General features: G+C 39.3%; 1 protein-coding gene across 4 annotated transcripts; it reads left to right on the top strand.

The window, feature by feature from the left end:
* Positions 1-2,891: 2,891 nt before the first annotated feature.
* Positions 2,892-11,483, top strand: nkain5 (sodium/potassium transporting ATPase interacting 5). Of its 4 annotated transcripts, XM_023290524.3 has the most exons (8): positions 2,892-2,949; positions 3,056-3,119; positions 4,566-4,703; positions 5,558-5,638; positions 6,977-7,174; positions 10,606-10,666; positions 10,884-10,954; positions 11,058-11,483. In XM_023290524.3, the coding sequence occupies exons 2-7, from the start codon at positions 3,066-3,068 to the stop codon at positions 10,937-10,939; spliced, it is 588 nt and encodes a 195-aa protein (XP_023146292.2). In that variant the 5' UTR covers positions 2,892-2,949; positions 3,056-3,065; the 3' UTR covers positions 10,940-10,954; positions 11,058-11,483. The 4 variants fall into 4 exon arrangements, with proteins under 4 accessions (XP_023146292.2, XP_054869093.1, XP_023146291.2 ...); XM_055013118.1 differs by lacking the exon at positions 2,892-2,949 and having other exon boundaries at positions 2,956-3,119; XM_023290523.3 differs by lacking the exon at positions 2,892-2,949 and having other exon boundaries at positions 2,956-3,119; positions 10,884-10,958.
* The last annotated feature ends 165 nt before the right edge of the window (positions 11,484-11,648 follow it).

The raw sequence follows: 11,648 nt of genomic DNA, 5'->3' as shown, positions 1-11,648 counted from the left end.
AATCTCCACTGCCACTGCCTTTATGGACAGCCATTACCATTGCAGTATGTGCTTGTACATTTCAAAGTAACATCTACATAAAATCCAGGATCCAGGTTTCCCAGAACATGGCACTGTAAAGAGATGATCAGTTTTAGTCAGCCTTTGTCCAGTCAATGGCTGTGGATGAAGAGAAAGGACTCCATCTGGGCCTTCAGGTGAGTAGATGGCATCTCGGGGGTGAACCTGGGACGCTGGGATTCACTGCTGAACCCTCTGGAGGTGTTGTGGGCCTATCAGCGAAACACAGATGAAGGAGGGCGCCCACTTGATAACCCAGAGGATGTCCTCACTCGCTGGACCATCCCACAGAGTCTTAAGTGTCTCATGTATGCAAGAAGGGATATCAACATCTAGTCCTACACAACATAGTCAAATTAAAGGAAAAAACAGAACTTGTGACCCCTACATTGAGGGGATCTGGTAAATCTATTATGCTGTGAGGGCATTTTGCTGTCATGGTTCAGCTCCACTTGTCCCCTTAGAGGGAAGATTCACTGTTCTGAGTGATCACCTTTATCCTACGATGAAACATACATATCCTGGTGGGGGTGATCTGTTCCAGGATGACAATGCAACAATCCACAGGGCCTGAAGAGTCACAAAGTGATATGATGAAGATGATGTGAATTGTATGTAATGGCGTCACAGCTCTCAACCTGAGTGAACATCTGTGAGAGATTTTGGAACAAAATGTCCTGGTAGCAACTCACCAACAGCGAGCTAGCTCTGCCAAAGTGATGGCTGCCATATATGTTTAGGCTTTGCATGTACAGATTTGACCCCATCTTGGGTGAGAACCAATACATTTAGCCACGTCTTACCCAATATGGACCATGAGTGGTAACCTGATTTTCATTGGGATTTAGTGACTAGTTTCGGTTGAGTGCTGGTGGTGGACAGGTCCGAGGTGCAACACTGTTTTTGCGTGGAATGGTCCTTTTAATATGAGTTACGTCTAGAGTTGGTCAGATTTTTCATGAATCAATGCACAAAGTGGCCCCAAAGGTCCTACACCTCTCCCTAAATTTCAAAGTTCATTCAACATATACTTTGAAAGATCAATGAAGCACATTCCATGTTCACTTAATGCTAGTTATTAACAAGGTTTATTGTTATTAGTAGTAGTAGCAGTAGTAAGTTTTATTTCCACTCTCTCTTACTTCTCATTTTCTCTCTTTATTTGTTGTGATCTGTGAAAGGTCTTTGGCAGAGACTCCGTTACATAACTTTTTGAAAAAATGTACTTCTGAGAGTAGTTTTACTCTGCCATGCTTTTTACTTTTACTTGAGTAGAGCTGTGAAGAAGAAACGCTACTCTTACTCCGTTACACTGTGCTACACTCGACTCATTATTTTTTATTTACCACATTAGATATGCTTTATTTTGCTGGAGAGATGTCCCAGTGGATCTACCACATGACTGTGTTTCACCAATCAGAAGAAGCAACACTAATCACATGACTCCGTTTCACCAGACGTCGCCCTGCGGTCACATGACCTCATACGAACTGTGGCGGCATAGCGGCTACATCAGCGGCTATGTCAGATACAGTCTATGAACACAAACTCTTCGCACGTAGCAGACTGGGAATGAAAAAAAAAAACGTGGGCATTTTCGAGAAATTTGATCTTGCTTCGGAGTCCGACAACATTAGCATAGCATTAGCATGGACGGCTACTGACATGGAGGAAGTGAAGCGTGACGTCAGGCTGGTAGGTCCGCGTGATACAGCGGACGACAGGAACACAACCACCGAATATTGGGATAATCAGGTCCAGCCTGAGTTGTATTGGTATTTTCTATTTACTGAGCCTGTGCCATTTGGACGCAAGTAAAATGCAGTATATCTTGTCACTGGAAGTAGTTTGCACTGTTCAAGCATACAAACATTACCTTACTACAGGTATTTGTTTCAAAAGTTTTATGTTGTGAAAAAACAGATTTGGAAATTTGTGTTTGTTGTGCCTTAACTTGTCATTTTGTAAATATATTATTTGTTTTTGGTATTTTTTATTTTATTATTTGGAAATACCAGAATTTGCACATTATACATATATATATATATATATATATATATATATATATATATATATATATATATATATATATATATATATCATACATTATTATTACATTTTTGTCTGTCTGATCACATCATTTCTAAAAAAATAAATTGGACATTACAATCAAACAGTTACTCAGTACTTGAGTAGTCTTTTCACCAAGTACTTTTTTACTCTTACTTGAGTGATTTTTTGGATGACTACTTTTTACTTCTACTTGAGTGATATTATTTTGAAGTAGCGTTACTCTTACTTGAGTACAATTTTTGGATACTCTACCCACCTCTGGTCTTTGGTCTATTTTCAACTCTCAGTTTTACCCAGGCTGATTCTGGGTCATCACTCATATTGAGTCCATCAACTGTATTCAGGCTGAGTTAGTTCTTCTGGCTTCCATTATTGGGCCATACCACTTTGACTGCCTGGAAGACGTTCAGTCCCTCAAACATGATCCCAGACATTTGGAGAATCAATGCATTTTGAAGTTGTCCTTAAAGCACTGGATGATTTTTGATCAACTCTTTTTAAGGACAACATAACCATCATAATTCCCCTGAAGCTGGAATCTTCACGTTGTTTGTCTAAACAGCGGTCATTGCCAAAATAAAATCAATTTACAGCTACCTGAGATCAAGAAAAATTGCAAATACGTGTTGGTTTGTTACTAAATTTCACTGAGCATAAACTGTCAGTCACAAAACCAGTCTGACAGCATCCCTCCACTGCTGTTTTGTCCTTCAGGGTTTCCCTCCTCTGCTGTGGCATTAATCGCCCCTCATACCTCAGCTACCCTCCCCCTTCTCCGTAGTTTCGCAGGGACAGCCTACGTGTTTTCCTCCTGAGGTAAAGTGCACTGTGCGTTTCCTCACACGTCTGACAATGGATGTAAAGCTTCTCAGGTTTTAAACTTCACTGTTGTTATCCTCCTCATCATCATCATCATCACCAGAGGAGGGAAGATGGGCTGCTGCTCTGCTCGATGCACGCTGATCCTCCTGTGTTGTCTGCAGTTGGTGAGATGTTTTTTCTTTCACACATGATGCTTCGACATGAACAGATCTGTTACACATCAGGCCAGCTGCTGTCTACATACCCCCACTTATAAAACAAAGCAAGTTATGCTCAAAAAATCACTAAAATTACACTTTAAAGTTGAATTCTAACCAAGAAAAAACCTAAAACTGCTCTGTTGGTGATGATGAAAGAAAAGTTCCTTTGCTGCTGCTTTTAAGGCTTTAAGTTTTATATTTTACTTTGTCCACAGGCTACAATATTCAAGTAAATAACTACTTAAAAGCAACTTCAGTACTTCTTAAACATGTTTTCTATCTTGTATTTGACCACCTTCCATTCACAGTGTCATTATTAACTCAGGTTTCTAAATGAAATATTAAAATTAGCGCTGAAATTAATGGATTAGTTGATTGACTAAAAATAACAGCAGCCACTTTGATGGGAGTTAAGTAACACGTTACAGTACAAATGGGGGGGAAAAGTGACATAAAACAAAATTGAATAAAAATGTGAAAATCTAGCAGCAAGGATGCAAAAAAAACTGCAAATATCTGTAAAATATTGATATTTTCAAATGATTTAAATGCACTAAAACAGTCACCCAAGAAAACGACTTACTATTTGTAAAAATACAGATTTAGGATGTGGACATTATAGAAGGTTTTGCTCTGGGGTGTTTTTTGTTGTTCTTTGTTTTGTTTCTTACAGTCAATATGTAAATTAATACACTTTTATGATTTAACTTGATATTATTTGTAATTTAACAAAACTGACCAAATCTGTAAAATAACAGTAAATTGTTTACATTTACTGTATTTTTTTTAAAGTGTGGTTCTGTATTTTTAAATGTAATTGTTTGGTAGTTATCCCAATCTCCTGTTACAGAAAATCTTTGATTTAATCTCATTTTAAAAACTGTCATTTTGTTCAGACAAAACAAGGAACTTGAAGACATCAGCTTAGGCTTAGGAATGTTCTGATTGATATTTTTTACTTCTTCATGACATTTTATAGACCAAAAATTTGGCAGATTAATCGATGATGAAAGTTTTTCTAGATGTGGCCCTACTACAACTATATTTTTGTGCAACATGTATATATTTGGCTTGTTATAGTTGGAGGTGCATATAAAAAAGACACCACAATGAAGGGCTGCTCCCACTTTGTCCTGCTGCTCTCTGTTTCCCACCCTGCCCCCTTCATGGAGCACCGACCTCTGAGGACTCAACGCTGTCACCCGGTTCTGTCTTTTCCCATGCATGCTTTGCCCCCCATGGCTCAGTTGCCTTGACAACTTATCAGAAAAAAAGAAAAAAAAAACCACACAAGCAAAGATCACAGCCTAACAAGCCAGACCAGCACAGCCTCAGCCAATACTGACTGGTTTAGTAAAGTGCAGTTTTGAAGTTTCTACCACCGGTTCTAAACTCCTGTTGATCCTCCAGGTCACAGCGCTGGAGAGGCAGGTGTTTGACTTCTTGGGCTACCAGTGGGCTCCCATCATGGTCAACTTCTTTCACATCATTGTGGTCATCCTGGGCCTGTTTGGAGTCATCCAGTACAGATCACGCTACGTTATTATGGTGAACAGTTAAATACTCCATGTTGGATCATATGGTTCTCACCTGTTTTTGGTTTGTAAAGGAATAGTTTCGGGAAGTGTAAATTAGATAACAAAATCAGTACGTCAATATGAATACAGAGCTGGCAACTGGTTAGCTGCATAAAATCTGGTTTTATTGGCTGGATGTCTGATATGTGTGTTATATTGAAAGATAACTTGAAGTGCATTAAAATACACCATTATTGCTGTTTTTATCAACACTTTATAATAATGCTAATATCCAGCAGTAGTGAGGAGAGTTGATTTAGGTTTTTATGCTAAGCTAAGCTAAACATGCAGCTCCTGGCTTAAGCTTCATATTTTGTGACCAGATACTAGGGTAGTTTCAGTCTTCTCAATTAATCATTTGGAGAAAACAAGAGAGCAAGTGAATTATCCCAAAGGTGAAACTGCTCTGTTAAAAATATGGTCTTTGTTTAGTTTTTTAGTCTCAACACAGCAAAAACTACAATGTAAAGATATGATGTGAAACAGCATTTGGGAAAAACTTCTGAAGACTATGAAAAAAAAAATCATGTCTGAGATGTATGTTAAGTAAGTTAATATGTATGAGGGCTGTATGACAGATGCACTGCATTTAAAAAAAACACTCATCACTGTTTTTACCTACATCGTATAACAATACTCATCCTAATCCCCAGCAACAGTGAGGTGGGTTGATTCAGATTTTTGGTCAAATTTTTGTAGTTTTCAGTATTTTACAAGATACACCATCTTTGGAACATGTGCTTTAGTCCGTGCAGAGTTTGGACATTTTTTAGAAGAGGAAATTTCATTAAGTTCCGCTGTGACATTGTGTTATTGTTTTCTCAGTACCTGCTGTGGACGTTGTTGTGGGTTGGCTGGAATGTCTTTGTGAGCTGTCTGTACCTGGATCTTGGAGGCCTTTCAAAGGTAAGACTAAGTGTCACATAATTAAAGAGCCACACAGCCACAGCTTCTAAATACAGAGTCCAGCTCCATCCATGTCACAAGCTGCTCTCAGGCCTGCCTCCAATTACAGACACACAGTGAAACGCCTTTACAGTTTGTTTCTGTCCTCAATCGCAAAATAGTCTCATGAAGCTGTTTATGTCATCGATATTGGATTGCATGGTGGCAAAAGGGGAAACAAATCATCATGACTGAACCAAAATTATTTCTCATGTATTTGTTTATTATGTTCACTCTTTTATTATGATGCTGTATTTCAAATACTTGGACAGTGTTGCTGTTTAAACATCTTTGTCACCATTTTTCATCAGTTTTTATATTTTACACTGAATACATGTTATACAGAATGTGGTCGACCAACGTGGACTCTAAAGAGCTTATAAGATTTGTCTTCAACTCTCCTGTGAGTCATCACTGCGCAGTGTTTTCACACTTCTGTTTCACTTCCACAGCACTTAAAGTCATTAATCTCTTCTATCAGTTACATAATTGTCTTTTTTCTTCATTACTTTGGGCTCATTTGCTAAGAAGTAAGTCTGAAAGATTTTGAATAACCAAAGCCATCATATACGATGTGAACCCTGTACCTTTCTTTTATCTCTTCTTCTTATGTAATCATTAATTAACCAGGAAAAGTCTCACGGAGAATAAGATATTCTTTTACATAAGAATAAGATATTCTTTTACATAAGCATCCTGACCTCGTAGACAGGGAGTAGTTCAATTGAAGTGGTTATAGACAGACATATATTTACAATTTACATAAGAGTTACATGAAAGTTTACAATCTGTTACAGCATCTGCTTTTAATCAAAAGATCAAAGCAAAGCTTTTTTCTCTTTCCATACACACACAAAAAGAACATTTCAACAACTGAACTTTTATCTTCACCCTTCAAATTCTGTGTGACATGTCTATATATATAGATTTTTACTGCATTGTTTTTATAAAGTGTTCACTTTCAGAAATAGGTTTGTTACTCAGTCCTTATGTGGGAAGATTTCTGTCAAACGTCTGTCTCATCAAACCCACAACTACTAATGTTTCTCATGATTCCGCTGTTCTACCACAAAAAAATACAAATAAAATGCACAGATATGATAACTTGATAGCTCAATCAATCACAAACACAACTGTTAGTTAGCAGACAGGAAGTGAGGCACATTAAACCATATCATGTTCACAGTACACCTGATCCTTGCTGCATGTCAGGTTTCGACTTTTTCTTGCACACAATCTAATGAAGCAGAAATATCTTTAAGACTGAAAGGTTTCCTTCACGTGTTGTCTGTTCTGCAGGACAGTGATATCCTCTCCCTGGGAGTATCGCCACATCGCTCCTGGTGGAAGGACAACGGGCCGGGATGTGAGGGCGAGAACCTTCCCTCTGCTGGGTGGCAGAACCAGCAAAACCCGGAGCTGAGCACAGTGCTGAGCTGCTGGCTGGAATACCAGTACATAGAAATCCTGCACTGCATCGTGCAGCTCCTCATATCAGTGAGTCTTTGTGCAACGCATCATTAAGTGACAATTTAGCACAACTTACTCAACAACACTTTTAAACTTCAATTGAAACACATATTTACTTACTATTTAATGTTGTTTTAATATTAATAAAAAAGCATCTGCACATGGTGAAATGGGCTGTTGCTTAGCAACAGAGGCTGTAAATTGTGAAACAGACCCACAACAAGGATGGTATCACATTATCACACTGGTGGTAGTTGGTATGCTGCTGAGCTTCTGTAGTGTGTATAAAAGGGAATTACTGAGATAGCGGATCTTCCAGTTTGTGGAAGTTATTGAGCTTTTTGAAGAGCTTCTGAAGCGACATAAGTCTGATGCATCTTTCTAAATGAGCATATTGACTCTGCCTCTTTCGATATCAGAGGGTAATTAGAGTGCCGAGGCACCAGGTGTGGACCAGATTCGCCCTGAGATGCTGAAGGCTCTGGACTCTGTTGGGCTGTCTTGGCTGACACGTCTCCTCAGTGTCACGTTGAGGTTTGGGAAGGTGCCTGTGGAGTTACAGAGCAGTGTGGTGGTTCTCATTTGCAAAAACAGGGACCAGAGGGTGTCCTCCAATTATAGGGTATCACACCGTTCACCTTCCTCAGAAAGTTTATTCCAGGATGCTGGAGGGGAGATTCCAACTGATTGTCAATTGCCAGATTCTGGAGGAGCGATGTGGATTCTGTCCTGCTATAGAATAGTGGACCAGTACTTTATGCTTACAAAGTTGCTGAGGTAGTCTTGGTAGTTTGTACCTCCACATGTGTTTTGTGGACTTGGAGGCCTGCGACTGTGTCCTTTGGGGAACCCTGTGGGGGTTCTGTGGGAATACAGGGTATTTGGGCTGCTGCTGCAATCCATCCAGTCAGTGATGAGTGAGAGCCGTGTTCGTATTCTTGTCACAGATGTTTCCAGTGGGTGTTGGACCATGCCAGGGCTGCCCCTTGTTTCTGATTTAGTTTGTGATATTCATGAACTACATCTCAAGGTGCAGTGAAGGTGGGAAGAGCATCGGTTCGGAAACTTCAGAGTCAGGTCTCTGCTGTTTGCAGATGACATGGTTCTGTTGGTTTCGTCAGACTGTGACATCCAGTGCAAGCTTGAGCGTTTTGCAGCAGAGTGTGAACCAGCAGGATGAAAGCCAGCAGCTCCAAGTCTGAGGCCATGATTCTCTGCTAGAAACTGGTGGATTGCTCATTCTCCTGAATGGTGCATGAGGTGGACACACAGTTAGGTGCAACATGAACTGTCCTGTGGGCATTGTACCGGACCGTCGTGGTAAAGAGGGAGCTGAGCTGGAAGGCAAAGCTGTTGATTTACCACAGCGTTCCACCTCCCCGTGTTGATGAACTCTGGGTATTGACCAAAAGAGTGAGACTGCAAATACATGTGACAGAAATGAGTTTCTTCTGTAGACTGCCTGGGATAAGACTTAGAGATAGTTTAAGGACTTCATTGGTCCAAAGGGAGTCAGAGTAGAGTTGCTTCACATTGAAAGGAGCCAGGTGAGTTGGCTCTAACATCTGGTTGAGATGCCTACTGTCACCTTCATTTGGAGATTTTTTGGGCATGTAGAAATGGGAGGAGACCCCGGGGTAGACCCAAAACTTGCTGGAGGGATTATATATCTCATCTGGCCTGGGAAAGATTTGGGGTTCTGCAAGAGGGCACTCCTTGTAAGTGAAAGAAAATGTGGATCACATTCAACCAATACAGCTTTATGTCAATAAAAGCAAGTGTATGTAGTAGCTCACCAGATTACCATACACACAAACAGCAGAACAGGAAAAGTTCTGGTAAAGCTGAAATGTGGGACTTTTACGTATAAATAAATGTCACAGTGGGCTGCACAGTGGCTTGTTGGTTCGCATTTTTGCCCTGCAGCTAGAAGATCCCTGGTTCGCATCCCAGCCTTTCTGGGATCTTTCTGCATGGAGTTTGCATTTTCTCCATGTGCATGCATGGGGGTTTTTTTCGGGTTCTCTGGCTTCCTCCCACAGTCCAAAAACATGCTGAGGTTAATTGGTAGCTCTAAATTGCCCGTAGGTGTGAATCTGTGATTGTTTGTATATGTAGTCCTGCGATAGACTGGTGACCTGTCCAGGGTGTCCCCTGCCTTCACTCTAAGTCAGCTGGAATAGACTCCAGCCCCCCTGTGACCATAATGAGGATTAAGCAGTATATAGATGATGGATGGATGGATGGATGGATGGATGGATGGATGGATGGATGGATGGATGGATTGATGGAAATGTCACAGTCAAGCCCTTGTCAAACAAGTTCACACAATAGTCATTATGCCTATCAGCACTCAATAAAGAGTTTTTATCTGGTGTCTGTGGCGACATTCTCACAAAGGCACAAAGGCATTTTATATCAGCCAGCAGTGATTAGTTTGCCAGAACTAGAGAGGAGCAGCCCCAGTTAGATTTACAGAGTAGGCTGCAGCAAGTAGGAGTGTGGTGGAAAAACCTAGGAAGCATCCAAGAAAAGTTTCTTATGCTCCAGACAAAAAAGAATTGTCACTGATTCATCTTCAGCATCATAAATAGTGTTGTTGTAATTACTCTAATTGCCATAAAGGGAAGACAGAAGCATTGCACCGCACTGCACGCTGTTTCACAAAATTATATAAAATAAATGAAGAAATTAGTACATAGTTTTAAACACAGCAACTTAAAATCTAAATGTCTCAGGGGCATTAGCTTGTACATATATACTGCAAGCAGCAAAATGTTGTACCTTAAACTGAAAAAGGTGACAGGTGTCATAGGATTGGACTACACTTACACAGCATTTCTTACACTTTACAGCGTTGAGTTTCATTCATCCCATCACACACTCACACACTTACACACCAGGTGGAGCTACAGTACAAGATGCAACTTCAGGTTCAGTGTCTTGCTCAAAGACACTTCACCATGTCACAGCCACCACCAGTGGACAAATTTTGTAAAAACAATATATATACAATCAAGTTGTCTTCCTGAGTTTTTCTAATAATTTGTCCACTCCAGTAACACACATTTCCCATGAAATTACTCTTGTAAATTTACTTTGCTTATAAACAATGGAAATTATTCCTGTTATTGTTTTTATCCACATTTTAATGCAGATTTTTTTGCATATATAGACACAACATGCCTTTTCACACTGATATTTTCACTTGTAAAAGAAAAGCATTTGTTACTAACAATACCAATGAGGTAACTAAATGGAAATCAGCCATAATTTAATGTATTATTTGCATGTATGTTTATCTTTCTAGGACATAACATTTTTCATTGTCAAGACAAATTCTAAAGTTTGCCGAGTGGCAATAATCAGCTTTTAGAATATTACATGAAGGAAAACTTTCTCTTTTTACTGCATGTCATTCTTTTTTTAGACATTATTGTATCATATAATTCCCACAGCTCCTGGGATTTGTTTATGCCTGCTATGTCGTCAGCACTTATTCAGAGGAAGAAGACAGCAGTAAGTATCCTTCTGATCAATGATAACCACACAGATAATATATAATTTATTTTACATACAACATATAATTTATTAAAAAAATAATCCATTACAAAGAAGCAATGCTATATGTTTGTGCATGTCTGTATCCTGCACTACCCTTTTATTTTCTTTGCACATTTTGTGAGGTTGATTTCTGTATTATTTATTTATGTTGGTGTTTCCTCATTTATTTTAGTTAATTTCATTGGTGAATTACATCACCCATCCAAACCCTCTCAGTTGCTCTTCTAGTGTAAAGATTTCATGGTAGGTATGTGGCATCACAACTATTTCCTCTTGTTTGCGCCTATTTTGTCTATACCAGATGTACCATCTCATACACAATGTACTTTTCTATATTTTTGTTTAGATTATAAATGACCACAAAATGAAAGTGGGAAGCCAAGAATGAGCAGCAGAAGATCAGGCAACTCTGAAGCTTCTTGTAATGTTTCCTCTTTGGTTTGGTTATGTTTAAAAACACACATCACAGATGCTCACCGTGCACATAGTGTCCTGATTCAAGAGGGGGATTCCCAGTATATCACAGCCCTGGTTTTTACTTTGAGTTTTTTGGTGGGTCACAAGAGCTACAAATCTGGGTGTAAGTCTGCCTTCGTGGATGTGTGTGAACGATTGTTCAGCTATCTAATAGTGATCTAAACTGTGTTTTTAAATTTGTATATAAGTAGCTGTTTCTTTCTAAAATATTATGTATCGTTATAGTTAGAAAAAATGTCATCCCAGCTTGTAGAGTGTGTGATATCATTCAGTGGAATAAACTACATCTACACTACGTCTTGTATCAGAGTTTTGCTAACATTTGTTATCATTAAATATTCATTGGTTCATATGCTGTTTTTGCTCCAGCTGTGGATTATATGCACGTTTACTCTGGTGCTGTATGTGATAACAAATCTGAGGAATTTGTATTTTCCTTCAATACTTGGAGTAGATTTTC

Source organism: Amphiprion ocellaris, chromosome 8 (assembly GCF_022539595.1).
Source record: "Amphiprion ocellaris isolate individual 3 ecotype Okinawa chromosome 8, ASM2253959v1, whole genome shotgun sequence".
Classification (NCBI taxonomy): domain Eukaryota; kingdom Metazoa; phylum Chordata; class Actinopteri; family Pomacentridae; genus Amphiprion; species Amphiprion ocellaris.
The sequence above is the reverse complement of the archived record's forward strand: the minus strand, read 5'-3'. Positions and strand labels throughout refer to the sequence as shown.